The 25,503-nt window shown below is 47.6% G+C and overlaps 1 protein-coding gene and 46 non-coding genes across 47 annotated transcripts; all 47 read left to right on the forward strand.

Annotated features, from left to right (window-relative positions):
• The first annotated feature begins 329 nt into the window (after positions 1-329).
• Positions 330-402, forward strand: TRNAM-CAU (transfer RNA methionine (anticodon CAU)). Its single transcript has one exon. It is a non-coding gene; the product is annotated as a tRNA-Met (tRNA).
• A 164-nt stretch (positions 403-566) lies between these two features.
• TRNAM-CAU (transfer RNA methionine (anticodon CAU)) lies at positions 567-639 on the forward strand. Its single transcript has one exon. It is a non-coding gene; the product is annotated as a tRNA-Met (tRNA).
• Positions 640-1,039: 400 nt separating this feature from the next.
• On the forward strand, positions 1,040-1,112 carry TRNAM-CAU (transfer RNA methionine (anticodon CAU)). The gene has a single exon. It is a non-coding gene; the product is annotated as a tRNA-Met (tRNA).
• Positions 1,113-1,276: 164 nt separating this feature from the next.
• Positions 1,277-1,349, forward strand: TRNAM-CAU (transfer RNA methionine (anticodon CAU)). Its single transcript has one exon. It is a non-coding gene; the product is annotated as a tRNA-Met (tRNA).
• A 401-nt stretch (positions 1,350-1,750) lies between these two features.
• On the forward strand, positions 1,751-1,823 carry TRNAM-CAU (transfer RNA methionine (anticodon CAU)). Its single transcript has one exon. It is a non-coding gene; the product is annotated as a tRNA-Met (tRNA).
• A 636-nt stretch (positions 1,824-2,459) lies between these two features.
• On the forward strand, positions 2,460-2,532 carry TRNAM-CAU (transfer RNA methionine (anticodon CAU)). The gene has a single exon. It is a non-coding gene; the product is annotated as a tRNA-Met (tRNA).
• A 164-nt stretch (positions 2,533-2,696) lies between these two features.
• On the forward strand, positions 2,697-2,769 carry TRNAM-CAU (transfer RNA methionine (anticodon CAU)). The gene has a single exon. It is a non-coding gene; the product is annotated as a tRNA-Met (tRNA).
• A 400-nt stretch (positions 2,770-3,169) lies between these two features.
• On the forward strand, positions 3,170-3,242 carry TRNAM-CAU (transfer RNA methionine (anticodon CAU)). Its single transcript has one exon. It is a non-coding gene; the product is annotated as a tRNA-Met (tRNA).
• Positions 3,243-3,406: 164 nt separating this feature from the next.
• Positions 3,407-3,479, forward strand: TRNAI-AAU (transfer RNA isoleucine (anticodon AAU)). Its single transcript has one exon. It is a non-coding gene; the product is annotated as a tRNA-Ile (tRNA).
• Positions 3,480-3,880: 401 nt separating this feature from the next.
• TRNAM-CAU (transfer RNA methionine (anticodon CAU)) lies at positions 3,881-3,953 on the forward strand. The gene has a single exon. It is a non-coding gene; the product is annotated as a tRNA-Met (tRNA).
• Positions 3,954-4,590: 637 nt separating this feature from the next.
• On the forward strand, positions 4,591-4,663 carry TRNAM-CAU (transfer RNA methionine (anticodon CAU)). Its single transcript has one exon. It is a non-coding gene; the product is annotated as a tRNA-Met (tRNA).
• A 222-nt stretch (positions 4,664-4,885) lies between these two features.
• On the forward strand, positions 4,886-6,073 carry LOC142803120 (uncharacterized). Its single transcript, XM_075888223.1, has one exon. The coding sequence runs from the start codon at positions 4,886-4,888 to the stop codon at positions 6,071-6,073; it is 1,188 nt and encodes a 395-aa protein (XP_075744338.1).
• Positions 6,074-9,675: 3,602 nt separating this feature from the next.
• TRNAM-CAU (transfer RNA methionine (anticodon CAU)) lies at positions 9,676-9,748 on the forward strand. The gene has a single exon. It is a non-coding gene; the product is annotated as a tRNA-Met (tRNA).
• A 400-nt stretch (positions 9,749-10,148) lies between these two features.
• Positions 10,149-10,221, forward strand: TRNAM-CAU (transfer RNA methionine (anticodon CAU)). The gene has a single exon. It is a non-coding gene; the product is annotated as a tRNA-Met (tRNA).
• A 164-nt stretch (positions 10,222-10,385) lies between these two features.
• TRNAM-CAU (transfer RNA methionine (anticodon CAU)) lies at positions 10,386-10,458 on the forward strand. Its single transcript has one exon. It is a non-coding gene; the product is annotated as a tRNA-Met (tRNA).
• Positions 10,459-10,858: 400 nt separating this feature from the next.
• Positions 10,859-10,931, forward strand: TRNAM-CAU (transfer RNA methionine (anticodon CAU)). Its single transcript has one exon. It is a non-coding gene; the product is annotated as a tRNA-Met (tRNA).
• A 637-nt stretch (positions 10,932-11,568) lies between these two features.
• On the forward strand, positions 11,569-11,641 carry TRNAM-CAU (transfer RNA methionine (anticodon CAU)). Its single transcript has one exon. It is a non-coding gene; the product is annotated as a tRNA-Met (tRNA).
• Positions 11,642-11,805: 164 nt separating this feature from the next.
• On the forward strand, positions 11,806-11,878 carry TRNAM-CAU (transfer RNA methionine (anticodon CAU)). Its single transcript has one exon. It is a non-coding gene; the product is annotated as a tRNA-Met (tRNA).
• Positions 11,879-12,041: 163 nt separating this feature from the next.
• TRNAM-CAU (transfer RNA methionine (anticodon CAU)) lies at positions 12,042-12,114 on the forward strand. The gene has a single exon. It is a non-coding gene; the product is annotated as a tRNA-Met (tRNA).
• A 164-nt stretch (positions 12,115-12,278) lies between these two features.
• On the forward strand, positions 12,279-12,351 carry TRNAM-CAU (transfer RNA methionine (anticodon CAU)). The gene has a single exon. It is a non-coding gene; the product is annotated as a tRNA-Met (tRNA).
• A 401-nt stretch (positions 12,352-12,752) lies between these two features.
• TRNAM-CAU (transfer RNA methionine (anticodon CAU)) lies at positions 12,753-12,825 on the forward strand. Its single transcript has one exon. It is a non-coding gene; the product is annotated as a tRNA-Met (tRNA).
• Positions 12,826-13,461: 636 nt separating this feature from the next.
• Positions 13,462-13,534, forward strand: TRNAM-CAU (transfer RNA methionine (anticodon CAU)). The gene has a single exon. It is a non-coding gene; the product is annotated as a tRNA-Met (tRNA).
• A 164-nt stretch (positions 13,535-13,698) lies between these two features.
• TRNAM-CAU (transfer RNA methionine (anticodon CAU)) lies at positions 13,699-13,771 on the forward strand. The gene has a single exon. It is a non-coding gene; the product is annotated as a tRNA-Met (tRNA).
• Positions 13,772-14,171: 400 nt separating this feature from the next.
• TRNAM-CAU (transfer RNA methionine (anticodon CAU)) lies at positions 14,172-14,244 on the forward strand. The gene has a single exon. It is a non-coding gene; the product is annotated as a tRNA-Met (tRNA).
• Positions 14,245-14,408: 164 nt separating this feature from the next.
• Positions 14,409-14,481, forward strand: TRNAM-CAU (transfer RNA methionine (anticodon CAU)). The gene has a single exon. It is a non-coding gene; the product is annotated as a tRNA-Met (tRNA).
• A 401-nt stretch (positions 14,482-14,882) lies between these two features.
• TRNAM-CAU (transfer RNA methionine (anticodon CAU)) lies at positions 14,883-14,955 on the forward strand. Its single transcript has one exon. It is a non-coding gene; the product is annotated as a tRNA-Met (tRNA).
• Positions 14,956-15,592: 637 nt separating this feature from the next.
• Positions 15,593-15,665, forward strand: TRNAM-CAU (transfer RNA methionine (anticodon CAU)). The gene has a single exon. It is a non-coding gene; the product is annotated as a tRNA-Met (tRNA).
• A 164-nt stretch (positions 15,666-15,829) lies between these two features.
• TRNAM-CAU (transfer RNA methionine (anticodon CAU)) lies at positions 15,830-15,902 on the forward strand. The gene has a single exon. It is a non-coding gene; the product is annotated as a tRNA-Met (tRNA).
• A 163-nt stretch (positions 15,903-16,065) lies between these two features.
• Positions 16,066-16,138, forward strand: TRNAM-CAU (transfer RNA methionine (anticodon CAU)). The gene has a single exon. It is a non-coding gene; the product is annotated as a tRNA-Met (tRNA).
• Positions 16,139-16,302: 164 nt separating this feature from the next.
• TRNAM-CAU (transfer RNA methionine (anticodon CAU)) lies at positions 16,303-16,375 on the forward strand. Its single transcript has one exon. It is a non-coding gene; the product is annotated as a tRNA-Met (tRNA).
• A 638-nt stretch (positions 16,376-17,013) lies between these two features.
• On the forward strand, positions 17,014-17,086 carry TRNAM-CAU (transfer RNA methionine (anticodon CAU)). Its single transcript has one exon. It is a non-coding gene; the product is annotated as a tRNA-Met (tRNA).
• A 164-nt stretch (positions 17,087-17,250) lies between these two features.
• On the forward strand, positions 17,251-17,323 carry TRNAM-CAU (transfer RNA methionine (anticodon CAU)). Its single transcript has one exon. It is a non-coding gene; the product is annotated as a tRNA-Met (tRNA).
• Positions 17,324-17,723: 400 nt separating this feature from the next.
• Positions 17,724-17,796, forward strand: TRNAM-CAU (transfer RNA methionine (anticodon CAU)). The gene has a single exon. It is a non-coding gene; the product is annotated as a tRNA-Met (tRNA).
• A 638-nt stretch (positions 17,797-18,434) lies between these two features.
• On the forward strand, positions 18,435-18,507 carry TRNAI-AAU (transfer RNA isoleucine (anticodon AAU)). Its single transcript has one exon. It is a non-coding gene; the product is annotated as a tRNA-Ile (tRNA).
• Positions 18,508-18,908: 401 nt separating this feature from the next.
• On the forward strand, positions 18,909-18,981 carry TRNAM-CAU (transfer RNA methionine (anticodon CAU)). Its single transcript has one exon. It is a non-coding gene; the product is annotated as a tRNA-Met (tRNA).
• A 636-nt stretch (positions 18,982-19,617) lies between these two features.
• TRNAM-CAU (transfer RNA methionine (anticodon CAU)) lies at positions 19,618-19,690 on the forward strand. The gene has a single exon. It is a non-coding gene; the product is annotated as a tRNA-Met (tRNA).
• Positions 19,691-19,854: 164 nt separating this feature from the next.
• Positions 19,855-19,927, forward strand: TRNAM-CAU (transfer RNA methionine (anticodon CAU)). Its single transcript has one exon. It is a non-coding gene; the product is annotated as a tRNA-Met (tRNA).
• A 163-nt stretch (positions 19,928-20,090) lies between these two features.
• Positions 20,091-20,163, forward strand: TRNAV-CAC (transfer RNA valine (anticodon CAC)). Its single transcript has one exon. It is a non-coding gene; the product is annotated as a tRNA-Val (tRNA).
• A 164-nt stretch (positions 20,164-20,327) lies between these two features.
• On the forward strand, positions 20,328-20,400 carry TRNAM-CAU (transfer RNA methionine (anticodon CAU)). Its single transcript has one exon. It is a non-coding gene; the product is annotated as a tRNA-Met (tRNA).
• An 873-nt stretch (positions 20,401-21,273) lies between these two features.
• Positions 21,274-21,346, forward strand: TRNAM-CAU (transfer RNA methionine (anticodon CAU)). Its single transcript has one exon. It is a non-coding gene; the product is annotated as a tRNA-Met (tRNA).
• Positions 21,347-21,510: 164 nt separating this feature from the next.
• Positions 21,511-21,583, forward strand: TRNAT-CGU (transfer RNA threonine (anticodon CGU)). The gene has a single exon. It is a non-coding gene; the product is annotated as a tRNA-Thr (tRNA).
• Positions 21,584-22,932: 1,349 nt separating this feature from the next.
• TRNAM-CAU (transfer RNA methionine (anticodon CAU)) lies at positions 22,933-23,005 on the forward strand. The gene has a single exon. It is a non-coding gene; the product is annotated as a tRNA-Met (tRNA).
• Positions 23,006-23,169: 164 nt separating this feature from the next.
• Positions 23,170-23,242, forward strand: TRNAM-CAU (transfer RNA methionine (anticodon CAU)). The gene has a single exon. It is a non-coding gene; the product is annotated as a tRNA-Met (tRNA).
• A 399-nt stretch (positions 23,243-23,641) lies between these two features.
• TRNAM-CAU (transfer RNA methionine (anticodon CAU)) lies at positions 23,642-23,714 on the forward strand. The gene has a single exon. It is a non-coding gene; the product is annotated as a tRNA-Met (tRNA).
• A 164-nt stretch (positions 23,715-23,878) lies between these two features.
• TRNAM-CAU (transfer RNA methionine (anticodon CAU)) lies at positions 23,879-23,951 on the forward strand. Its single transcript has one exon. It is a non-coding gene; the product is annotated as a tRNA-Met (tRNA).
• A 163-nt stretch (positions 23,952-24,114) lies between these two features.
• TRNAM-CAU (transfer RNA methionine (anticodon CAU)) lies at positions 24,115-24,187 on the forward strand. Its single transcript has one exon. It is a non-coding gene; the product is annotated as a tRNA-Met (tRNA).
• Positions 24,188-25,297: 1,110 nt separating this feature from the next.
• On the forward strand, positions 25,298-25,370 carry TRNAM-CAU (transfer RNA methionine (anticodon CAU)). The gene has a single exon. It is a non-coding gene; the product is annotated as a tRNA-Met (tRNA).
• The last annotated feature ends 133 nt before the right edge of the window (positions 25,371-25,503 follow it).

The following is a 25,503-nucleotide window of genomic DNA, read 5'->3' on the forward strand; positions in this document are numbered from 1 at the left end:
AATGAATGACTGCTGCTGAGCTTTCTTACTTTTTCGACCTTTAACTTGTGGGAACTATTGATACCGGTTGTGTTTCCCAGTGTCACCTGTCCGCCTCGGTAGTGCAGTAGGCAGCGCGTCAGCCTCGTAATCTGAAGGTCGTGAGTTCAATCCTAAGGCGGGCCAATGTCGATGCAGTTTTTTTGTTTGCGTATAAAAGATTAATTAGGTCGTGAGGGGTGCGCTGTCTGGAACAGCAATGAATGACTGTTGCTGAATTTTCTTATTTTTTCGACCTTTCCTTTGTGGAAACGAATGATACCGGTTGCGTTTCCTAGTAACTACTCTCCGCCTCGGTAGCGCAGTAGGCAGCACGTCAGTCTCATAATCTGAAGGTCGTGAGTTCAATCCTCACCCGGGGCAAAGGCGGTGCAGATGTTTTGTTTGCTTATAAGAGTTTAATTAGGTCGTGAGGGGTGCGCTGTCTAGAGCAGTAATGAATGACTGTTGCTGAGTTTTCTTACTTTTTCAATTTTTAACTTGTGGGAACTATTGATACTGGTTGTGTTTCCCAATGACACCTGTCCGCCTCGGTAGCGCAGTAGGCAGCGCGTCAGTCTCATAATCTGAAGGTCGTGAGTTCAATCCTCACCCGGGGCAAAGGTGGTGCAGTTCTTTGTTTGCTTATGAGAGTTTAATTAGGTCGTGAGGGGTGCGCTGTGTGGAACAGTAATGAATGACTGTTGCTCGGTTTTCTTACTTTTTCGACCTATAGTTTGTGGGAACTAATGATACCGGTTGCGTTGCCCAGTGACCCCTGTCTGCCTCGGAAGCGCACTAGGCAGTTCGTCAGTCTCATAATCTGATGGTCGTGAGTTCAATCCTCACCCGGGGCAACTTTGGTGCAGATTTTTTGTTTGCTCATGAGAGTTTAATTAGGTCGTGAGGGGTGCACTGTCTGGAGCAGTAATAAATGACTGCTGCTCTGTTTTCTTACTTTTTCGACCTTTAATTTGTGGGAACTAATGATACCGGTTGCGTTTCGCAGTGACCCCTGTCCGCCTCGGTAGCGCAGTAGGCAGCGCGTCAGTCTCATAATCTGAAGGTCGTGAGTTCAATCCACACCCGGGGCAAAGGCGGTGCAGATTTTTTGTTTGCCTATGAGAGTTTAATTAGGTCGTGAGGGGTGCGCTGTCCTGAGCAGTAATGAATGACTGTTGCTGAGTTTTCTTACTTTTTCGACCTTTAACATGTGGGAAGTATTGATACCGGTTGTGTTTCCCAGTGACGCCTGTTCGCCTCGGTAGCGCAGTAGGCAGCGCGTCAGTCTCATAATCTGAAGGTCGTGAGTTGAATCCTCACCCGGGGCAAATTTGTTGCAGATTTTTTGTTTGCTCATGAGAGTTCGATTAGGTCGTGAGGGGTGCACTGTCTGGAGCAGTAATGAATGACTGTTGCTGAGTTTTCCTACTTTTTCGACCTTTACCTTGGGGGAACTATTGATACCGGTTGTGCTTCCCAGTGACACATGTCCGCCTCGGTAGCGCAGTAGGCAGCGCGTCAGTCTCATAATCTGAAGGTCGTGAGTTCAATATACACCCAGGGTAAAGGCGGTACAGATTTTTTGTTTGCTTATGAGAGTTTCATTAGGTCGTGAGTGGTGCGCTGTCTGGAGCAGTAATGAATGACTGTTGCTCGGTTTTCTCACTGTTTCAATTTTTAACTTGTGGGAACTATTGATACCGGTTGTGTTTCCCAGTGACCCCTGTCCGCCTCGGTAGCGCAGTAGGCAGCGCGTCAGTCTCATATTCTGAAGGTCGTGAGTTCAATCCTCACCCGGGGCAAAGGCGCTGAAGTTTTTTGTTTGCTTATGAGAGTTTAATTAGGTCGTGAGGGGTGCGCTGTCTGGAGCAGTAATGAATGTTTGCTGCTGAGGTTTCTTACTTTTTCAACCTTTAACTTGTGGGAACTATTGATACCGGTTGTGTTTCCCAGTGTCGCCTTTCCGCCTCGGTAGTGCAGTAGGCAGCGCGTCAGTCTCATAATCTGAAGGTCGTGAGTTCAATCCTAAGCCGGGCCAATGTCAATGCAGTTTTTTGTTTGCTTATGAGAGTTTAATTAGGTCGTGAGGGTTGCACTGTCTGCAGCAGTAATGAATGACTGCTGCTGAGTTTTCTTACTTTTTCGACCTTTAACTTGTGGGAACTATTGATACCGGTTGTGTTTCCCAGTGTCACCTGTCCGCCTCGGTAGTGCAGTAGGCAGCGCGTCAGTCTCGTAATCTGAAGGTCGTGAGTTCAATCCTAAGGCGGGCCAATGTCGATGCAGTTTTTTTGTTTGCTTATAAAAGTTTAATTAGGTCGTGAGGGGTGCGCTGTCTGGAACAGCAATGAATGACTGTTGCTGAATTTTCTTATTTTTTCGACCTTTCATTTGTGGAAACGAATGATACCGGTTGCGTTTCCTAGTGACTCCTCTCCGCCTCGGTAGCGCAGTAGGCAGCACGTCAGTCTCATAATCTGAAGGTCGTGAGTTCAATCCTCACCCGGGGCAAAGGCGGTGCAGATGTTTTGTTTGCTTAAAAGAGTTTAATTAGGTCGTGAGGGGTGCGCTGTCTGGAGCAGTAATGAATGACTGTTGCTGAGTTTTCTTACTTTTTCAATTTTTAATTTGTGGGAACTATTGATACTGGTTGTGTTTCCCAGTGACACCTGTCCGCCTCGGTAGCGCAGTAGGCAGCGCGTCAGTCTCATAATCTGAAGGTCGTGAGTTCAATCCTCACCCGGGGCAAAGGTGGTGCAGTTCTTTGTTTGCTTATGAGAGTTTAATTAGGTCGTGAGGGGTGCGCTGTCTGAAGCAGTAATGAATGACTGTTGCTGAGTTTTCTTACATTTTCCACCTTTAATTTGTGGGAACTAATGATACCGGTTGCGTTTCCCAGTGACCCCTGTCCGCGTCGGTAGCGCAGTAGGCAGCGCGTCAGTCTCGTAATCTGAAGGTCGTGAGTTCAATCCTCTCCCGGGACAAAGGCGGTGAATATGTTTTGTTTGCTTATGAGAGTTTAATTAGGTCGTGAGGGGTACACTGTCTGGAGAAGTAATGAATGACTGTTGCTCGGTTTTCCTACTTTTTCGACCTTTAATTTGTGGGAACTAATGATACCGGTTGCGTTTGCCAGGGACTCCTGTCTGCCTCGGTAGCGCAGTAGGCAGCGCGTCAGTCTCATAATCTGAAGGTCGTGAGTTCCATCCTCACCCGGGGCAAAGGCGGTGTAGTTGGTTTCTTTGCTTCTGAGAGTTTAATTAGGTCGTGTAGGGGCCGCTGTCTGGAGCAGTAATGAATGACTGTTGCTGAGTTTTCTTACTTTTTCGACCTTTAACTTGTGGGAACTATTGATACCGGTTGTGTTTCCCAGTGACACCTGTCCGCCTAGGTAGCGCAGTAGGCAGCGCGTAAGTCTAATAATCTGAAGGTCGTGAGTTCAATCCTCACCCGGGGCAAAGGTGGTGCGGATGTTTTGTTTGTTTATGAGAGTTTAATTAGGTCGTGAAGGGTGCGCTGTCTGGAGCAGTAATGAATGACTGTTGCTGAGTTTTCTTACTTTTTCGACCTTTAACTTGTGGGAACTAATGATACCGGTTGCGTTTCCCAGTGACCCCTGTCTGCCTCGGTAGCGCACTAGGCAGCGTGTCAGTTTCATAAGCTGAAGGTCGTGAGTTCAATCCTCACCCGGGGCAAAGGCGGTGCCGATTTTTTGTTTGCTTATGAGAGTTTATTTAGGTCGTGAGGGGTGCGCTGTCTGGAGCAGTAATGAATGACTGTTGCTCGGTTTTCTCACTGTTTCAATTTTTAACTTGTGGGAACTATTGATACCGGTTGTGTTTCCCAGTGACCCCTGTCCGCCTCGGTAGCGCAGTAGGCAGCGCGTCAGTCTCATAATCTGAAGGTCGTGAGTTCAATCCTCACCCGGGGCAAATGCGCTGAAGTTTTTTGTTTGCTTATGAGAGTTTAATTAGGTCGTGAGGGGTGCGCTGTCTGGAGCAGTAATGAATGATTGCTGCTGAGGTTTCTTACTTTTTCAACCTTTAACTTGTGGGAACTATTGATACCGGTTGTGTTTCCCAGTGTCACCTTTGCGCCTCGGTAGTGCAGTAGGCAGCGCGTCAGTCTCATAATCTGAAGGTCGTGAGTTCAATCCTAAGGCGGGCCAATGTCAATGCAGTTTTTTCGTTTGCTTATTAGAGCTTAATTAGGTCGTGAGGGTTGCACTGTCTGGAGCAGTAATGAATGACTGCTGCTGAGCTTTCTTACTTTTTCGACCTTTAACTTGTGGGAACTATTGATACCGGTTGTGTTTCCCAGTGTCACCTGTCCGCCTCGGTAGTGCAGTAGGCAGCGCGTCAGTCTCGTAATCTGAAGGTCGTGAGTTCAATCCTAAGGCGGGCCAATGTCGATGCAGTTTTTTTGTTTGCGTATAAAAGTTTAATTAGGTCGTGAGGGGTGCGCTGTCTGGAACAGCAATGAATGACTGTTGCTGAATTTTCTTATTTTTTCGACCTTTCCTTTGTGGAAACGAATGATACCGGTTGCGTTTCCTAGTAACTCCTCTCCGCCTCGGTAGCGCAGTAGGCAGCACGTCAGTCTCATAATCTGAAGGTCGTGAGTTCAATCCTCACCCGGGGCAAAGGCGGTGCAGATGTTTTGTTTGCTTATAAGAGTTTAATTAGGTCGTGAGGGGTGCGCTGTCTAGAGCAGTAATGAATGACTGTTGCTGAGTTTTCTTACTTTTTCAATTTTTAACTTGTGGGAACTATTGATACTGGTTGTGTTTCCCAATGACACCTGTCCGCCTCGGTAGCGCAGAGCATTCCACTTCCGGCCGCGACAGCGTACGGACGTGTTTATCATGTGCTCCCGTGTAGGGGCGGTTTCAGCGGCCCGTGTGGGCCGCGGTATCAGGTGTACCGAAAAGCCAGGCGAAGATTTCCAGGTTGTTCTGCCTCAGCTGCCTTCAGGTGATTCTGTTTTGCACACGGTTTTTTTGCACGGAAATTTGAAGGCCAGGCCATATCGAGTGGAGCATGTCCGAGACAGCCTTGCTCGTCTTTCGCTGCTGCCGGAAGTGGTTGCCCTTGGGGCATACCAAATGAATCACGTATGGGCAGTGACGTTCAAGGATGATGAGGGTAAAAAGAAGATGCTGGCGGCGGAGTCATTTGACCTAAAGGACCATCGCTGTATGGTGGTTGACCCCCGTGATCGAGGTGTGCGGCTGAAGTTGTACTGGCTTCTTCATGGCGTGCCGGACGAGGCTGTGCGAGTCGCCTTAACGCCCTACGGAAAAGTGACCGAGATAAGCAGAGATAAATGGAAGGTGCAGGGTTGCAATGACAAAGGTTCAACCACGCGGTCGGTCACGCTGAGGCTACACGCGGGCGTGTCCGTGGACGACCTGCCACACCAACTACGAGTTGCGGAGGACATGGCGCTCGTCGTAATTCCTGGCAGATCACCGCTCTGCCTCCGATGCCGGGCTATCGGACACATTCGACGGGATTGCCGCGTGCCGCGCTGTGGGGTCTGTCGTCGCTATGGCCACGATGACGCCCACTGTGTGAGGTCGTACGCCAGCATTGCGGGCCCAGGCCAAACAGACGAAGTGTCTGAACACCTGATGGATGCCGTGGATGCCGAAGAAGCGAGCAGGGAAGACGGTTGTACGGAAGGCCCTGCCACGCCCCCTGAACAGTCTACTGGGGCCGCACTGGAATCTACCAATGAAGGCGACAAGCACTCTGGTGCGCCAGGAACGAATTTAGACACGGCAGCAGTAGAGGACGACGCTACAGCAGCGAGCAAGTCATCTTCAGCTGCGCGAGAGGGCGGCCCGGAAGCAACGGACGCCGAGATGACCAAGGCCGGTGCTATCGCTTTAAAGCGAGCTCGTGAAACACCTGACGGTACCGGAAATGTTGACACGTCGGCCACCAGTGAACCTCCAACAAAGACGGCGACTGGTCGCCGGCCTACCTTTAAACCACGACCAAACCTGTCGCCTGACCGTAGGGGCACTCAAACGTCGGCCCCGCCGTAGCGGAGGAGACGTTCCGAGGCTTTCTACGCTGAGCACACGCAACCACTGTTGCGACGTGAGTATGACACCTGACGAAACAACCTTCAAGAAATGGCGACTAACTTTAAAACTGGTATTTGCATCGCGACGTTGAACTCAAGAGGCCTGTGTTCGCGCAGGAGACAATGCCAGATTAGTCGCATTTTGTTAGAAAACGACATAAACCTCCTGGCTGTACAAGAAACTAAAATGGAAAGTGAAGAACAAACGGAGCAAATGGTTCAAGTTTTTCGCTCTAGGTACAATGTCTGCGTTTGTCATGCTGTTGGGCGGTCAGGAGGCTGTGTCGTTTTCATACGTAGTAGCATCGCGGTTGTTGAAAATGTGTCTACCTGCGATAGCGGTAGGCTGGTTGTGTGCGACTTCAGTTTTTCTGGACTGCCTTGGCGCGTTGTGTGTGTTTATGCACCGAACAGATCGCACGAACGGGAACTTTTTTTCAGAGCGATTGAAGGGTTCTTGAAAACGGAAAGAAATGTTGTGGTTCTAGGGGATTTCAATTGTGTCTGTAGAGCGGAGGATAAGACAACGAGCTTCAATGTGCGCGATAGAAGCGCTGAGCTGTTGAATAAAATAGTGAACGAGACAGGGCTGGAAGATGTCGGTTATGTAATGACGCGAGAGGGTGAAGTAGGATATACGCACTTTCAAGGTCATTCGCACGCGAGGTTAGACAGAATATATTTGTCGGCAAAGTTGGTGCCACTATGCTCATCTTATCAAACTCAACATCTTAGTTTTAGTGATCACTGTCTGGTCAAGGTCAACATTGGCGAAAAACGTAAGGCTGCGAAGTTTAATTGGTTTCTATGGAAATTTAATGAAAAGCTGCTGCAAGATGAAATATTTGTCACAAAAACCAAAGAATGTCTTTCAAATGCTCTTCGTTTGGAGACCAATAACTTCATAGCTGTGTGGGAGCAAATGAAGTGTGATATAAAGATGATAGCGATTGAAAGAGCCTGTGTATTACGTAATCGGGAAAGGCAACAAGAGAGGCAGTTACAAAGCGAACTAGACTACATGTTAAGCGTAGAAAATGAAGTGCCGGGAAAATTTAAGAAAGAAATAAAGGAGGCGAAAGCAAAGCTCGAATTCATCGACGACGAAAAGTACCGCGGAGCAATGATAAGGGCTCGCACTGAACGGCTGTGGATGGGTGAAACGCCCACTAAGCGAGTGCTCAGTGAAGAAAAGAAACATGCAGCAAACAAAGAGATAAATGAAATTCGATACCGCAATTACATTACCCGGGACCGCGAACAGATAAAGCACGCCTTTGTCGAGTTTTATACGCAACTCCTTAGCCATACAATCAATGACCCCGAACGATTCAAAGAGGACTTTCTGACCCTTATGCCGAGATTGGAAGACTCTGAGCGGGAGCTACTGGAAGTAGAAATCACTGTGGCAGAAATTGAATCAGCTATAGATAACCTGGGTAACGGCAAGTCACCAGGGCCGGATGGGCTTGGTGCTGCCATATACAAACTTTTTAAGACAGAAATGGCACTGGCATTACACCGAGTGATCAGAGAATGCTACGACAAGCAGCAAACACCTCATTCATTTAGGACAGCACACGTAGTATTAATCCCCAAAACTGATGACCCCGCAAAGCTACTTTCAGTGGAATCCTACCGACCTATCAGTTTGAGCAACACTGACTATAAAATATACACGAAGGTCCTAGCAAGACGGCTCCAAAGTGTTGTCACATCCCTTGTCGGCCCGCATCAGACATGTGGGATTAAGGGCAGAACCATATTCACAAATATACACGTAACCAGAAGTATTCTAGAATGCTGTGATGCAAATAATGACCGCGTGGCCATGATTCAGCTAGACCTGCACAAAGCGTTCGATAAAGTTGTACATGAAATTTTGTTTTTATTGCTGGAACATGTGAATGTAGGAACTGTCATTACAGAAGGTGTTAGAATGGTGTATCATGACTGTAGGGCTAATTTAGTAATCAACAAAGAAGTAAGTGCTTCAATTCCTGTGCGCTCGAGCGTGAAGCAAGGTTGTGCTTTGTCGCCACTCCTTTTCGCGCTTTACTTAGAGCCCTTCTGTTTACGAATACTTGCAACACCAAGTATAAGAGGGTATACGTTTCTGACCAGTGGAATTAGAATTTTAGCCTATGCTGATGACGTCGCAGTGTTTTGCAGTGACAAAGAAAGTGTGCAAGAAGTTGTACGAATAGCTAGGGAATTCTGTGCAGCAACGGGCAGCGCAATTAGTTGGCCAAAATGTCTAGGCTTTTGGCATGGCCAGTGGCAAAGCACACCCGAAGTTTACTGTAACATGAATTGGAAAATCATGCCCGGAAAGTACCTCGGTGTGCCTTTGGATCATTACCGCAATGCTACGGAGTATTGGTCTGAGGAACGTCAACGCATTAAAAATTGTACTGATAAGTGGGGAGGTCGCAATTTATCAATGTTTGCAAAAGCGTCCGTGTGCAATGTATTTCTGATTGCAAAAGTGTTTTATGTATTACAAGTGTTAACCATGACCCGCACTTCTGTCCAGAAAATGCACCGAGTATTCGCGACCTTTATATGGGGGTCGCAGTGGGAGCGCACGAGCCGGTGCAACTTATTTCATAGGGTAAAATATGGTGGTCTGGGGCTTTTGCATTTGTTTTTTAAGCAGTTGGTGAGCAGATTCATGTTCGCTCGAGATCAAACTGACAATTTCTTGAGAACTGTGATCCAAGCAAGACTGCAGACCCCCTTACCTGATTTCGTCGTGTCATCTTTTTCTTTCGAAGCTGTACCACTCAGTCCTTATTTGCGAGAAGTAGTTACAGCTACACGCCTGCTCAAGGAAAGATTTTCGTACGAATACTTGTCCGACGTGACTAAAAAGAAACTGTATCGTGACCTTCTTGATGTCTTCCTGCCAGTGCCCGTCTACCGAGCTTCGTGCAGGCTAGGTTCTGAGCGTGACGTGTTTAAACGTGTTAAGAGAATGCCGGTCAGACCCTCTGTCAAAACATTCTTCTTTCAAGTGCATACCGGCACTCTCCCTGTACTGCCATGGCTAAAAAGTAAAGGGCTTTTTGTACCGTGGTCCGTCAACTGTCTAATCTGCGGCAAACCAGAAACGATAAATCATATCTTTCTCGACTGCCATGATGCTGTGTTCTTGTGGGACGTACTACAACGGACTATAAAAAAAGAACTACCTATCAACGCCTTTGGAATCCGTTTTCTTCCGTGTGCAGCTGCAGGGGAAGTGCCGAGTGACATGTTAATGTTGCTTTGCATGCATAGTGTGTGGAGGACAAGAATGGATGTACGACATATGCGTGTAGACGCACGTTCAGCGAGAGACTATTTTGTTGAGAGTATGCTGTATACACGAGACGTGTTTAAAGCGCTGCCTGAACCCCCCGAGTGGTTACCTGTGCTCGACCAATTGGCTTCTGTGAAGCCTTTTTAAACCAAGTGCACTGGCCAAGTTGAAGCTGGTGTTTTATTAAGTGTACATATTTTGTATGTAATCCTTTTGTTTGTGGTTATTAAAAGGCAATAAAGAAAAAAAAAAAAAAAGCCTCGGTAGCGCAGTAGGCAGCGCGTCAGTCTCATAATCTGAAGGTCGTGAGTTCAATCCTCACCCGGGGCAAAGGTGGTGCAGTTCTTTGTTTGCTTATGAGAGTTTAATTAGGTCGTGAGGGGTGCGCTGTCTGGAACAGTAATGAATGACTGTTGCTCGGTTTTCTTACTTTTTCGACCTATAGTTTGTGGGAACTAATGATACCGGTTGCGTTTCCCAGTGACCCCTGTCTGCCTCGGAAGCGCACTAGGCAGTTCGTCAGTCTCATAATCTGAAGGTCGTGAGTTCAATCCTCACCCGGGGCAACTTTGGTGCAGATTTTTTGTTTGCTCATGAGAGTTTATTTAGGTCGTGAGGGGTGCACTCTCTGAAGCAGTAATAAATGACTGCTGCTCGGTTTTCTTACTTTTTCGACCTTTAATTTGTGGGAACTAATGATACCGGTTGCGTTTCGCAGTGACCCCTGTCCGCCTCGGTAGCGCAGTAGGCAGCGCGTCAGTCTCATAATCTGAAGGTCGTGAGTTCAATCCACACCCGGGGCAAAGGCGGTGCAGATTTTTTGTTTGCCTATGAGAGTTTAATTAGGTCGTGAGGGGTGCGCTGTCCTGAGCAGTAATGAATGACTGTTGCTGAGTTTTCTTACTTTTTCGACCTTTAACATGTGGGAAGTATTGATACCGGTTGTGTTTCCCAGTGACGCCTGTTCGCCTCGGTAGCGCAGTAGGCAGCGCGTCAGTCTCATAATCTGAAGGTCGTGAGTTGAATCCTCACCCGGGGCAAATTTTTGCAGATTTTTTGTTTGCTCATGAGAGTTCGATTAGGTCGTGAGGGGTGCACTGTCTGGAGCAGTAATGAATGACTGTTGCTGAGTTTTCCTACTTTTTCGACCTTTACCTTGGGGGAACTATTGATACCGGTTGTGCTTCCCAGTGACACATGTCCGCCTCGGTAGCGCAGTAGGCAGCGCGTCAGTCTCATAATCTGAAGGTCGTGAGTTCAATATACACCCAGGGTAAAGGCGGTACAGATTTTTTGTTTGCTTATGAGAGTTTAATTAGGTCGTGAGGGGTGCGCTGTCTGGAGCAGTAATGAATGACTGTTGCTCGGTTTTCTCACTGTTTCAATTTTTAACTTGTGGGAACTATTGATACCGGTTGTGTTTCCCAGTGACCCCTGTCCGCCTCGGTAGCGCAGTAGGCAGCGCGTCAGTCTCATATTCTGAAGGTCGTGAGTTCAATCCTCACCCGGGGCAAAGGCGCTGAAGTTTTTTGTTTGCTTATGAGAGTTTAATTAGGTCGTGAGGGGTGCGCTGTCTGGAGCAGTAATGAATGATTGCTGCTGAGGTTTCTTACTTTTTCAACCTTTAACTTGTGGGAACTATTGATACCGGTTGTGTTTCCCAGTGTCGCCTTTCCGCCTCGGTAGTGCAGTAGGCAGCGCGTCAGTCTCATAATCTGAAGGTCGTGAGTTCAATCCTAAGGCGGGACAATGTCAATGCAGTTTTTTTGTTTGCTTATGAGAGTTTAATTAGGTCGTGAGGGTTGCACTGTCTGCAGCAGTAATGAATGACTGCTGCTGAGTTTTCTTACTTTTTCGACCTTTAACTTGTGGGAACTATTGATACCGGTGTTGTTTCCCAGTGTCACCTGTCCGCCTCGGTAGTGCAGTAGGCAGCGCGTCAGTCTCGTAATCTGAAGGTCGTGAGTTCAATACTAAGGCGGGCCAATATCGATGCAGTTTTTTTGTTTGCTTATAAAAGTTTAATTAGGTCGTGAGGGGTGCGCTGTCTGGAACAGCAATGAATGACTGTTGCTGAATTTTCTTATTTTTTCGACCTTTCATTTGTGGAAACGAATGATACCGGTTGCGTTTCCTAGTGACTCCTCTCCGCCTCGGTAGCGCAGTAGGCAGCACGTCAGTCTCATAATCTGAAGGTCGTGAGTTCAATCCTCACCCGGGGCAAAGGCGGTGCAGATGTTTTGTTTGCTTAAAAGAGTTTAATTAGGTCGTGAGGGGTGCGCTGTCTGGAGCAGTAATGAATGACTGTTGCTGAGTTTTCTTACTTTTTTAATTTTTAATTTGTGGGAACTATTGATACTGGTTGTGTTTCCCAGTGACACCTGTCCGCCTCGGTAGCGCAGTAGGCAGCGCGTCAGTCTCATAATCTGAAGGTCGTGAGTTCAATTCTCACCCGGGGCAAAGGTGGTGCAGTTCTTTGTTTGCTTATGAGAGTTTAATTAGGTCGTGAGGGGTGCGCTGTCTGAAGCAGTAATGAATGACTGCTGCTCGGTTTTCTTACTTTTTCGACCTTTAATTTGTGGGAACTAATGATACCGGTTGCGTTTCGCAGTGACCCCTGTCCGCCTCGGTAGCGCAGTAGGCAGCGCGTCAGTCTCATAATCTGAAGGTCGTGAGTTCAATCCACACCCGGGGCAAAGGCGGTGCAGATTTTTTGTTTGCCTAGGAGAGTTTAATTAGGTCGTGAGGGGTGCGCTGTCCTGAGCAGTAATGAATGACTGTTGCTGAGTTTTCTTACTTTTTCGACCTTTAACATGTGGGAAGTATTGATACCGGTTGTGTTTCCCAGTGACGCCTGTTCGCCTCGGTAGCGCAGTAGGCAGCGCGTCAGTCTCATAATCTGAAGGTCGTGAGTTGAATCCTCACCCGGGGCAAATTTGTTGCAGATTTTTTGTTTGCTCATGAGAGTTCGATTAGGTCGTGAGGGGTGCACTGTCTGGAGCAGTAATGAATGACTGTTGCTGAGTTTTCCTACTTTTTCGACCTTTACCTTGGGGGAACTATTGATACCGGTTGTGCTTCCCAGTGACACATGTCCGCCTCGGTAGCGCAGTAGGCAGCGCGTCAGTCTCATAATCTGAAGGTCGTGAGTTCAATATACACCCAGGGTAAAGGCGGTACAGATTTTTTGTTTGCTTATGAGAGTTTAATTAGGTCGTGAGGGGTGCGCTGTCTGGAGCAGTAATGAATGACTGTTGCTCGGTTTTCTCACTGTTTCAATTTTTAACTTGTGGGAACTATTGATACCGGTTGTGTTTCCCAGTGACCCCTGTCCGCCTCGGTAGCGCAGTAGGCAGCGCGTCAGTCTCATAATCTGAAGGTCGTGAGTTCAATCCTCACCCGGGGCAAATGCGCTGAAGTTTTTTGTTTGCTTATGAGAGTTTAATTAGGTCGTGAGGGGTGCGCTGTCTGGAGCAGTAATGAATGATTGCTGCTGAGGTTTCTTACTTTTTCAACCTTTAACTTGTGGGAACTATTGATACCGGTTGTGTTTCCCAGTGTCACCTTTGCGCCTCGGTAGTGCAGTAGGCAGCGCGTCAGTCTCATAATCTGAAGGTCGTGAGTTCAATCCTAAGGCGGGCAATGTCAATGCAGTTTTTTTGTTTGCTTATTAGAGCTTAATTAGGTCGTGAGGGTTGCACTGTCTGGAGCAGTAATGAATGACTGCTGCTGAGCTTTCTTACTTTTTCGACCTTTAACTTGTGGGAACTATTGATACCGGTTGTGTTTCCCAGTGTCACCTGTCCGCCTCGGTAGTGCAGTAGGCAGCGCGTCAGTCTCGTAATCTGAAGGTCGTGAGTTCAATCCTAAGGCGGGCCAATGTCGATGCAGTTTTTTTGTTTGCGTATAAAAGTTTAATTAGGTCGTGAGGGGTGCGCTGTCTGGAACAGCAATGAATGACTGTTGCTGAATTTTCTTATTTTTTCGACCTTTCCTTTGTGGAAACGAATGATACCGGTTGCGTTTCCTAGTAACTCCTCTCCGCCTCGGTAGCGCAGTAGGCAGCACGTCAGTCTCATAATCTGAAGGTCGTGAGTTCAATCCTCACCCGGGGCAAAGGCGGTGCAGATGTTTTGTTTGCTTATAAGAGTTTAATTAGGTCGTGAGGGGTGCGCTGTCTAGAGCAGTAATGAATGACTGTTGCTGAGTTTTCTTACTTTTTCAATTTTTAACTTGTGGGAACTATTGATACTGGTTGTGTTTCCCAATGACACCTGTCCGCCTCGGTAGCGCAGTAGGCAGCGCGTCAGTCTCATAATCTGAAGGTCGTGAGTTCAATCCTCACCCGGGGCAAAGGTGGTGCAGTTCTTTGTTTGCTTATGAGAGTTTAATTAGGTCGTGAGGGGTGCGCTGTCTGGAACAGTAATGAATGACTGTTGCTCGGTTTTCTTACTTTTTCGACCTATAGTTTGTGGGAACTAATGATACCGGTTGCGTTTCCCAGTGACCCCTGTCTGCCTCGGAAGCGCACTAGGCAGTTCGTCAGTCTCATAATCTGAAGGTCGTGAGTTCAATCCTCACCCGGGGCAACTTTGGTGCAGATTTTTTGTTTGCTCATGAGAGTTTAATTAGGTCGTGAGGGGTGCACTCTCTGAAGCAGTAATAAATGACTGCTGCTCGGTTTTCTTACTTTTTCGACCTTTAATTTGTGGGAACTAATGATACCGGTTGCGTTTCGCAGTGACCCCTGTCCGCCTCGGTAGCGCAGTAGGCAGCGCGTCAGTCTCATAATCTGAAGGTCGTGAGTTCAATCCACACCCGGGGCAAAGGCGGTGCAGATTTTTTGTTTGCCTATGAGAGTTTAATTAGGTCGTGAGGGGTGCGCTGTCCTGAGCAGTAATGAATGACTGTTGCTGAGTTTTCTTACTTTTTCGACCTTTAACATGTGGGAAGTATTGATACCGGTTGTGTTTCCCAGTGACGCCTGTTCGCCTCGGTAGCGCAGTAGGCAGCGCGTCAGTCTCATAATCTGAAGGTCGTGAGTTGAATCCTCACCCGGGGCAAATTTGTTGCAGATTTTTTGTTTGCTCATGAGAGTTCGATTAGGTCGTGAGGGGTGCACTGTCTGGAGCAGTAATGAATGACTGTTGCTGAGTTTTCCTACTTTTTCGACCTTTACCTTGGGGGAACTATTGATACCGGTTGTGCTTCCCAGTGACACATGTCCGCCTCGGTAGCGCAGTAGGCAGCGCGTCAGTCTCATAATCTGAAGGTCGTGAGTTCAATATACACCCAGGGTAAAGGCGGTACAGATTTTTTGTTTGCTTATGAGAGTTTAATTAGGTCGTGAGGGGTGCGCTGTCTGGAGCAGTAATGAATGACTGTTGCACGGTTTTCTCACTGTTTCAATTTTTAACTTGTGGGAACTATTGATACCGGTTGTGTTTCCCAGTGACCCCTGTCCGCCTCGGTAGCGCAGTAGGCAGCGCGTCAGTCTCATATTCTGAAGGTCGTGAGTTCAATCCTCACCCGGGGCAAAGGCGCTGAAGTTTTTTGTTTGCTTATGAGAGTTTAATTAGGTCGTGAGGGGTGCGCTGTCTGGAGCAGTAATGAATGATTGCTGCTGAGGTTTCTTACTTTTTCAACCTTTAACTTGTGGGAACTATTGATACCGGTTGTGTTTCCCAGTGTCGCCTTTCCGCCTCGGTAGTGCAGTAGGCAGCGCGTCAGTCTCATAATCTGAAGGTCGTGAGTTCAATCCTAAGGCGGGACAATGTCAATGCAGTTTTTTTGTTTGCTTATGAGAGTTTAACTAGGTCGTGAGGGTTGCACTGTCTGCAGCAGTAATGAATGACTGCTGCTGAGTTTTCTTACATTTTCGACCTTTAACTTGTGGGAACTATTGATACCGGTGTTGTTTCCCAGTGTCACTTGTCCGCCTCGGTAGTGCAGTAGGCAGCGCGTCAGTCTCGTAATCTGAAGGTCGTGAGTTCAATACTAAGGCGGGCCAATATCGATGCAGTTTTTTTGTTTGCTTATAAAAGTTTAATTAGGTCGTGAGGGGTGCGCTGTCTGGAACAGCAATGAATGACTGTTGCTGAATTTTCTTATTTTTTCGACCTTTCATTTGTGGAAACGAATGATACCGGTTGCGTTTCCTAGTGACTCCTCTCCGCCTCGGTAGCGCAGTAGGCAGCACGTCAGTCTCATAATCTGAAGGTCGTGAGTTCAATCCTCACCCGGGGCAAAGGCGGTGCAGATGTTTTGTTTGCTTAAAAGAGTTTAATTAGGTCGTGAGGGGTGCGCTGTCTGGAGCAGTAATGAATGACTGTTGCTGAGTTTTCTTACTTTTTCAATTTTTAATTTGTGGGAACTATTGATACTGGTTGTGTTTCCCAGTGACACCTGTCCGCCTCGGTAGCGCAGTAGGCAGCGCGTCAGTCTCATAATCTGAAGGTCGTGAGTTCAATCCTCACCCGGGGCAAAGGTGGTGCAGTTCTTTGTTTGCTTATGAGAGTTTAATTAGGTCGTGAGGGGTGCGCTGTCTGAAGCAGTAATGAATGACTGCTGCTCGGTTTTCTTACTTTTTCGACCTTTAATTTGTGGGAACTAATGATACCGGTTGCGTTTCGCAGTGACCCCTGTCCGCCTCGGTAGCGCAGTAGGCAGCGCGTCAGTCTCATAATCTGAAGGTCGTGAGTTCAATCCACACCCGGGGCAAAGGCGGTGCAGATTTTTTGTTTGCCTATGAGAGTTTAATTAGGTCGTGAGGGGTGCGCTGTCCTGAGCAGTAATGAATGACTGTTGCTGAGTTTTCTTACTTTTTTGACCTTTAACATGTGGGAAGTATTGATACCGGTTGTGTTTCCCAGTGACGCCTGTTCGCCTCGGTAGCGCAGTAGGCAGCGCGTCAGTCTCATAATCTGAAGGTCGTGAGTTGAATCCTCACCCGGGGCAAATTTGTTGCAGATTTTTTGTTTGCTCATGAGAGTTCGATTAGGTCGTGAGGGGTGCACTGTCTGGAGCAGTAATGAATGACTGTTGCTGAGTTTTCCTACTTTTTCGACCTTTACCTTGGGGGAACTATTGATACCGGTTGTGTTTCCCAGTGTCGCCTTTCCGCCTCGGTAGTGCAGTAGGCAGCGCGTCAGTCTCATAATCTGAAGGTCGTGAGTTCAATCCTAAGGCGGGCCAATGTCAATGCAGTTTTTTTGTTTGCTTATGAGAGTTTAATTAGGTCGTGAGGGTTGCACTGTCTGCAGCAGTATTGAATGACTGCTGCTGAGTTTTCTTACTTTTTCGACCTTTAACTTGTGGGAACTATTGATACCGGTTGTGTTTCCCAGTGTCACCTGTCCGCCTCGGTAGTGCAGTAGGCAGCGCGTCAGTCTCGTAATCTGAAGGTCGTGAGTTCAATCCTAAGGCGGGCCAATGTCGATGCAGTTTTTTTGTTTGCTTATAAAAGTTTAATTAGGTCGTGAGGGGTGCGCTGTCTGGAACAGCAATGAATGACTGTTGCTGAATTTTCTTATTTTTTCGACCTTTCATTTGTGGAAACGAATGATACCGGTTGCGTTTCCTAGTGACTCCTCTCCGCCTCGGTAGCGCAGTAGGCAGCACGTCAGTCTCATAATCTGAAGGTCGTGAGTTCAATCCTCACCCGGGGCAAAGGCGGTGCAGATGTTTTGTTTGCTTAAAAGAGTTTAATTAGGTCGTGAGGGGTGCGCTGTCTGGAGCAGTAATGAATGACTGTTGCTGAGTTTTCTTACTTTTTCAATTTTTAATTTGTGGGAACTATTGATACTGGTTGTGTTTCCCAGTGACACCTGTCCGCCTCGGTAGCGCAGTAGGCAGCGCGTCAGTCTCATAATCTGAAGGTCGTGAGTTCAATCCTCACCCGGGGCAAAGGTGGTGCAGTTCTTTGTTTGCTTATGAGAGTTTAATTAGGTCGTGAGGGGTGCGCTGTCTGAAGCAGTAATGAATGACTGTTGCTGAGTTTTCTTACATTTTCCACCTTTAATTTGTGGGAACTAATGATACCGGTTGCGTTTCCCAGTGACCCCTGTCCGCGTCGGTAGCGCAGTAGGCAGCGCGTCAGTCTCGTAATCTGAAGGTCGTGAGTTCAATCCTCTCCCGGGACAAATGCGGTGAATATGTTTTGTTTGCTTATGAGAGTTTAATTAGGTCGTGAGGGGTACACTGTCTGGAGAAGTAATGAATGACTGTTGCTCGGTTTTCCTACTTTTTCGACCTTTAATTTGTGGGAACTAATGATACCGGTTGCGTTTGCCAGGGACTCCTGTCTGCCTCGGTAGCGCAGTAGGCAGCGCGTCAGTCTCATAATCTGAAGGTCGTGAGTTCCATCCTCACCCGGGGCAAAGGCGGTGTAGTTGATTTCTTTGCTTCTGAGAGTTTAATTAGGTCGTGTAGGGGCCGCTGTCTGGAGCAGTAATGAATGACTGTTGCTGAGTTTTCTTACTTTTTCGACCTTTAACTTGTGGGAACTATTGATACCGGTTGTGTTTCCCAGTGACAGCAGTCCGCCTCGGTAGCGCAGTAGGCGGCGCGTCAGTCTCATAATCTCAAGGTCGTGAGTTCAATTCACCCCCGGGGCAAAGGCGGTGCAGAATTTTTGTTTGCCTATGAGAGTTTAATTAGGTCGTGAGGGGTGCGCTGTTTGGAGCAGTAACGAATGACTGTTGCTGAATTTTCTTACTTTTTCGACCTTTAACGTGTGGGAACTATTGATACCGGTTGTGTTTCCCAGTGACACCTGTCCGCCTCGGTAGCGCAGTAGGCAGCGCGTCAGTCTCATAATCTGAAGGTCGTGAGTTCAAACCTCCCCAGGGGCAAAGGTGGTGAAGATGTTTTGTTTGCTTATGAGAGTTTAATTAGGTCGTGAGGGGTGCACTGTCTGGAGCAGTAATGAATGACTGTTGCTGAGTTTTCTTACTTTTTCGACCTTTAACTTGTGGGAACTATTGATACCGGTTGTGTTTCCCAGTGACACCTGTCCGCCTAGGTAGCGCAGTAGGCAGCGCGTAAGTCTAATAATCTGAAGGTCGTGAGTTCAATCCTCACCCGGGGCAAAGGTGGTGCGGATGTTTTGTTTGTTTATGAGAGTTTATTTAGGTCGTGAAGGGTGCGCTGTCTGGAGCAGTAATGAATGACTGTTGCTGAGTTTTCTTACTTTTTCGACCTTTAACTTGTGGGAACTAATGATACCGGTTGCGTTTCCCAGTGACCACTGTCTGCCTCGGTAGCGCACTAGGCAGCGTGTCAGTTTCATAAGCTGAAGGTCGTGAGTTCAATCCGCACCCGGGGCAAAGGCGGTGCCGATTTTTTGTTTGCTTATGAGAGTTTATTTAGGTCGTGAGGGGTGCGCTGTCTGGAGCAGTAATGAATGACTGTTGCTCGGTTTTCTCACTGTTTCAATTTTTAACTTGTGGGAACTATTGATACCGGTTGTGTTTCCCAGTGACCCCTGTCCGCCTCGGTAGCGCAGTAGGCAGCGCGTCAGTCTCATAATCTGAAGGTCGTGAGTTCAATCCTCACCCGGGGCAAAGGCGCTGAAGTTTTTTGTTTGCTTATGAGAGTTTAATTAGGTCGTGAGGGGTCGCTGTCTGGAGCAGTAATGAATGATTGCTGCTGAGGTTTCTTACTTTTTCAACCTTTAACTTGTGGGAACTATTGATACCGGTTGTGTTTCCCAGTGTCACCTTTGCGCCTCGGTAGTGCAGTAGGCAGCGCGTCAGTCTCATAATCTGAAGGTCGTGAGTTCAATCCTAAGGCGGGCCAATGTCAATGCAGTTTTTTTGTTTGCTTATGAGAGCTTAATTAGGTCGTGAGGGTTGCACTGTCTGGAGCAGTAATGAATGACTGCTGCTGAGCTTTCTTACTTTTTCGACCTTTAACTTGTGGGAACTATTGATACCGGTTGTGTTTCCCAGTGTCACCTGTCCGCCTCGGTAGTGCAGTAGGCAGCGCGTCAGTCTCGTAATCTGAAGGTCGTGAGTTCAATCCTAAGGCGGGCCAATGTCGATGCAGTTTTTTTGTTTGCGTATAAAAGTTTAATTAGGTCGTGAGGGGTGCGCTGTCTGGAACAGCAATGAATGACTGTTGCTGAATTTTCTTATTTTTTCGACCTTTCATTTGTGGAAACGAATGATACCGGTTGCGTTTCCTAGTAACTCCTCTCCGCCTCGGTAGCGCAGTAGGCAGCACGTCAGTCTCATAATCTGAAGGTCGTGAGTTCAATCCTCACCCGGGGCAAAGGCGGTGCAGATGTTTTGTTTGCTTATAAGAGTTTGATTAGGTCGTGAGGGGTGCGCTGTCTGGAGCAGTAATGAATGACTGTTGCTGAGTTTTCTTACTTTTTCAATTTTTAACTTGTGGGAACTATTGATACTGGTTGTGTTTCCCGATGACACCTGTCCGTCTCGGTAGCGCAGTAGGCAGCGCGTCAGTCTCATAATCTGAAGGTCGTGAGTTCAATCCTCACCCGGGGCAAAGGTGGTGCAGTTCTTTGTTTGCTTATGAGAGTTTAATTAGGTCGTGAGGGGTGCGCTGTCAGAAGCAGTAATGAATGACTGTTGCTGAGTTTTCTTACTTTTTCGACCTTTAACTTGTGGGAACTATTGATACCGGTTGTGTTTCCCAGTCACACCTGTCCGCCTCGGTAGTGCAGTAGGCGGCGCGTCAGTCTCACAATCTGAAGGTCGTGAGTTCAATCCTCACCCGGGGCAAAGGCGGTGCAGATTTTTTGTTTGCTCATGAGATTTTAATTAGGTCGGGAGGGGTGCACTGTCTGGAGCAGTAATGAATGACCCTTGCCCAGTTTTCCTATTTTTTCGACCTTTAATTTGTGGAAACGAATGATACCGGTTGCGTTTCGCAGTGATCCCTGTCCGCCTCGGTAGCGCAGTAGGCAGCGCGTCAGTGTCATAATCTGAAGGTCGTGAGTTCAATCCTCACCCGGGGCAAAGGTGGTGAAGTTCTTTGTTTGCTTATGAGAGTTTAATTAGGTCGTGAGGGGTGCGCTGTCTGAAGCAGTAATGAATGACTGTTGCTGAGTTTTCTTACTTTTTCGACCTTTAACTTGTGGGAACTATTGATACCGGTTGTGTTTCCCAGTCGCACCTGTCCGCCTCGGTAGTGCAGTAGGCGGCGCGTCAGTCTCATAATCTGAAGGTCGTGAGTTCAATCCTCACCCGGGGCAAAGGCGGTGCAGATTTCTTGTTTGCTCATGAGATTTTAATTAGGTCGGGAGGGGTGCACTGTCTGGAGCAGTAATGAATGACCCTTGCCCAGTTTTCCTATTTTTTCGACCTTTAATTTGTGGAAACGAATGATACCGGTTGCGTTTCGCAGTGATCCCTGTCCGCCTCGGTAGCGCAGTAGGCAGCGCGTCAGTCTCATAATCTAAAGGTCGTGAGTTCCATCCTCACCCGGGGCAAAGGCGGTGTAGTTGTTTTGTTTGCTTATGAGAGTTTAATTAGGTCGTGAAGGGTGCGCTGTCTGGAGCAGTAATGAATGACTGTTGCTGATTTTTTTATTTTTTCGACTTTTAACTTGTGGGAACTATTGATACCGGTTGTGTTTCCCAGTGACACCAGTCCGCCTCGGTAGCGCAGTAGGCGGTGCTTCAGGCTCATAATCTGAAGGTCGTGAGTTCAATCCGCACCCGGGGCAAAGGCGGTGCAGATTTTTTGTTTGCCTATGAGAGTTTAATTAGGTTGTGAGGGGTGCGCTGTCCTGAGCAGTAATGAATGACTGTTGCTGAGTTTTCTTACTTTTTCGACCTTTAACATGTGGGAACTATTGATACCGGTTGTGTTTCCCAGTGACGCCTGTTTGCCTCGGTAGCGCAGTAGGCAGCGCGTCAGTCTCATAATCTGAAGGTCGTGAGTTCAATCCTCACCCGGGGCAAATTTGTTGCAGATTTTTTGTTTGCTCATGAGAGTTTAATTAGGTCGTGAGGGGTGCACTGTCTGGAGAAGTAATGAATGACTGTTGCTCGGTTTTCCTACTTTTTCGACCTTTAATTTGTGGGAACTAATGATACCGGTTGCGTTTCGCAGTGACCCCTGTCCGCCTCGGTAGCGCAGTAGGCAGCGCGTCAGTCTCGTAATCTGAAGGTCGTGAGTTCCATCCTCACCCGGGGCAAAGGCGGTGTAGTTGGTTTCTTTGCTTACGAGAGTTTAATTAGGTCGTGAAGGGTGCGCTGTCTGGAACAGTAATGAATGACTGTTGCTGAGTTTTCTTACTTTTTCGACCTTTAACTTGTGGGAACTATTGATACCGGTTGTGTTTTCCAGTGACACCAGTCCGCCTCGGTAGCGCAGTAGGCGGTGCGTCAGTCTCATAATCTCAAGGTCGTGAGTTCAATCCACACCCGGGGCAAAGGCGGTGCAGAATTTTTGTTTGCCTATGAGAGTTTAATTAGGTCGTGAGTGGTGCGCTGTTTGGAGCAGTAACGAATGACTGTTGCTGAATTTTCTTACTTTTTCGACCTTTAACGTGTGGGAACTATTGATACCGGTTGTGTTTCCCAGTGACACCTGTCCGCCTCGGTAGCGCAGTATGCAGCGCGTCAGTCTCATAATCTGAAGTTCGTGAGTTCAATCCACACCCGGGGCAAAGGCGGTAAAGTTTTTTGTTTGCTTATGAGAGTTTAATTAGGTCGTGAGGGGTGCACTGCCTGGAGCAGTAATGAATGACTGTTGCTCGGTTTTCTTACTTTTTCGACCTTTAATTTGTGGGAAATATTGATACCGGTTGCGTTTCCCAGTGACCCCTGTCCGCCTCGGTAGTGCAAAGGCAGCACGTCTGTCTCATAATCTGAAGGTCCTGAGTTCACTCCCCACCCGGGGCAAAGGTGTTGCAGATTTTTTTTGTTTTCCTATGACAGATTTATTGGGTCGTGAGGGGTGCGCTGTCTGGAGCAGTAATGAATGACTGTTGCTCGGTTTTCTTACTTTTTCGACCTATAGTTTGTGGGAACTAATGATACCGGTTGCGTTTCCCAGTGACCCCTGTCTGCCTCGGAAGCGCACTAGGCAGCGCGTCAGTCTCATAATCTGAAGGTCGTGAGTTAAATCCTCACCCGGGGCAACTTTGGTGCAGATTTTTTGTTTGCTCATGAGAGTTTAATTAGGTCGTGAGGGGTGCACTGTCTGGAGCAGTAATAATTGACTGTTGCTTGGTTTTCTTACTTTTTCGACCTTTAATTTGTGGGAACTATTGATACCGGTTGTGTTTCCCAGTGACACCTGTCCGCCTCGGTAGCGCAGTAGGCAGCGCGTCAGTCTCATAATCTGAAGGTCGTGAGTTCAAACCTCCCCAGGAGCAAAGGTGGTGCGGATGTTTTGTTTGCTTATGAGAGTTTAATTAGGTCGTGAAGGGTGCGCTGTCTGGAGCAGTAATGAATGACTGTTGCTGAGTTTTCTTACTTTTTCGACCTTTAAATTGTGGGAACTAATGATACCGGTTGCGTTTCCCAGTGACCCCTGTCTGCCTCGGTAGCGCACTAGGCAGCGCGTCAGTCTCATGATCTGAAGGTCGTGAGTTCAATCCTCACCCGGGGCAAAGGCGGTACAGATTTTTTGTTTGCTTATGAGAGTTTAATTAGGTCGTGAGGGGTGCGCTGTCTGGAGCAGTAATGAATGACTGTTGCTCTGTTTTCTTACTGTTTCAATTTTTAACTTATGGGAACTATTCATACCAGTTGTGTTTCCCAGTGACCCCTGTCCGCCTCGGTAGCGCAGTAGGCAGCGCGTCAGTCTCATAATCTAGAGGTCGTGAGTTCAATCCTCACCCGGGGCAAAGGCGCTGAAGTTTTTTGTTTGCTTATGAGAGTTTATTAGGTCGTGAGGGGTGCGCTGTCTGGAGCAGTAATGAATGACTGCTGCTGAGTTTTCTGACTTTTTCAACCTTTAACTTGTGGGAACTATTGATACCGGTTGTGTTTCCCAGTGTCACCTGTCCGCCTCGGTAGTGCAGTAGGCAGCGCGTCAGTCTCGTAATCTGAAGGGCGTGAGTTCAATCCTAAGGCGGGCCAATGTCGATGCAGTTTTTTTGTTTGCTTATGAGAGTTTAATTAGGTCGTGAGGGGTGCGCTGTCTGGAACAGTAATGAATGACTGTTGCTGAATTTTCTTATTTTTTCGACCTTTCATTTGTGGAAACGAATGATACCGGTTGCGTTTCCTAGTGACCCCTGTCCGCCTCGGTAGCGCAGTAGGCAGCACGTCAGTCTCATAATCTGAAGGTCGTGAGTTCAATCCTCACCCGGGGCAAAGGCGGTGCAGATGTTTTGTTTGCTTATAAGAGTTTAATTAGGTCGTGATGGGTGCGCTGTCTGGAGCAGTAATGAATGACTGTTGCTGAGTTTTCTTACTTTTTCAATTTTTAACTTGTGGGAACTATTGATACTGGTTGTGTTTCCCAATGACACCTGTCCGCCTCGGTAGCGCAGTAGGCAGCGCGTCAGTCTCATAATCTGAAGGTCGTGAGTTCAATCCTCACCCGGGGCAAAGGTGGTGCAGTTCTTTGTTTGCTTATGAGAGTTTAATTAGGTCGTGAGGGGTGCGCTGTCTGAAGCAGTAATGAATGACTGTTGCTGAGTTTTCTTACTTTTTCGACGTTTAACTTGTGGGAACTATTGATACCAGTTGTGTTTTCCAGTGACACCTGTCCGCCTCGGTAGCGCAGTAGGCAGCGCGTCAGGCTCATAATCTGAAGGTCGTGAGTTCAATCCTCACCCGGGCCAAAGGCGGTGCAGTTTTTTTGTTTGCTTATGAGAGTTTAATTTGGTCTTGAGGGGTGCGCTGTCTGGAGCAGTGATGAATGACTGTTGCTGAGTTTTCTTACTTTTTCGACCTTTAACTTGAGGGAACTATTGATACCGGTTGTGTTTCCCAGTGACACCTGTCCGCCTCGGTAGCGCAGTAGGCAGCGCGTCAGTCTCATAATCTGAAGGTCGTGTGTTCAATTCTCACCCAGGCCAAAGGCGGTCCAGTTTTTTGTTTGCTTATGACAGTTTAAATAGGTCGTGAGGAGTGCGCTGTCAGGAGCAGTAATGAATGACAGTTGCACGGTTTTCTTATTTTTTCAACCTTTAATTTGTGGGAACTAATGATACCGGTTGCGTTTCCCAGTGACCCCAGTCTGCCTCGGTACGCAGTAGGCAGCGCGTCAGTCTCATATTCTGAAGGTCGTGAGTTCAATCCTCACCCGGGGCAAAGGTAGTGAAGTTTTTTTGTTTGTTTATGAGAGTTTAATTAGGTCGTGAGGAGTGCGCTGTCAGGAGCAGTAATGAATGACAGTTGCTCGGTTTTCTTAATTTTTCAATTTTTAACTTGTGGGAACTATTGATACCGGTTGTGTTTCCCAGAGACACCTGTCCGCCTCGGAAGCGCAGTACGCAGCGCGTCAGTCTCATAATCTGAAGGTCGTGAGTTCAATACACACCCAGGGCAAAGGCGGTACACATTTTGTGTTTGCTTATGAGAGTTTAATTAGGTCGTGAGGGGTGCGCTGTCTTGAGCAGTAATAAATGACTGTTGTTCGGCTTTCTTACTGTTTCAATTTTTAACTTGTGGAAACTATTGATAACGGTTGTGTTTCCCAGTGACCCCTGTCCACCTCGGTAGTGCAGTAGGCAGCGCGTCTGTCTCATATTCTGAAGGTTGTGAGTTCAATCCCCACCCGGGGTAAAGGTGGTGCAGTTTTGTTGTTTGCTTATGAGAGTTTAATTAGGTCGTGAGGGGTGCGCTGTCTGGAGCAGTAATGATTGACTGTTGCTGAGTTTTCTTACTCTTTCGACCTTTAACTTGTGGGAACTATTGATACCGGTTGTGTTTCCCAGTCACACCTGTCCGCCTCGGTAGCGCAGTAGGCAGCGCGTCAGTCTCATAATCTGAAGGTCGTGAGTTCAATCCTCACCCGGGGCAAAGGCGGTGCAGATTTTTTGTTTGCTCATGAGAGTTTAATTAGGTCGGGAGGGGTGCACTGTCTGGATCAGTAATGAATGACTGTTGCCAGTTTTCTTATTTTTTCGACCTTTAATTTGTGGAAACGAATGAT

Source organism: Rhipicephalus microplus, chromosome 3, assembly GCF_043290135.1.
Source record: "Rhipicephalus microplus isolate Deutch F79 chromosome 3, USDA_Rmic, whole genome shotgun sequence".
In the NCBI taxonomy this organism is placed as follows: Eukaryota; Metazoa; Arthropoda; class Arachnida; order Ixodida; family Ixodidae; genus Rhipicephalus; species Rhipicephalus microplus.

Bases quoted from the DNA above. Each gene is read 5' to 3' on its own strand.
- LOC142803120 (XM_075888223.1), top strand. From the start codon at position 4,886: ATGTGCTCCCGTGTAGGGGCGGTTTCAGCGGCCCGTGTGGGCCGCGGT.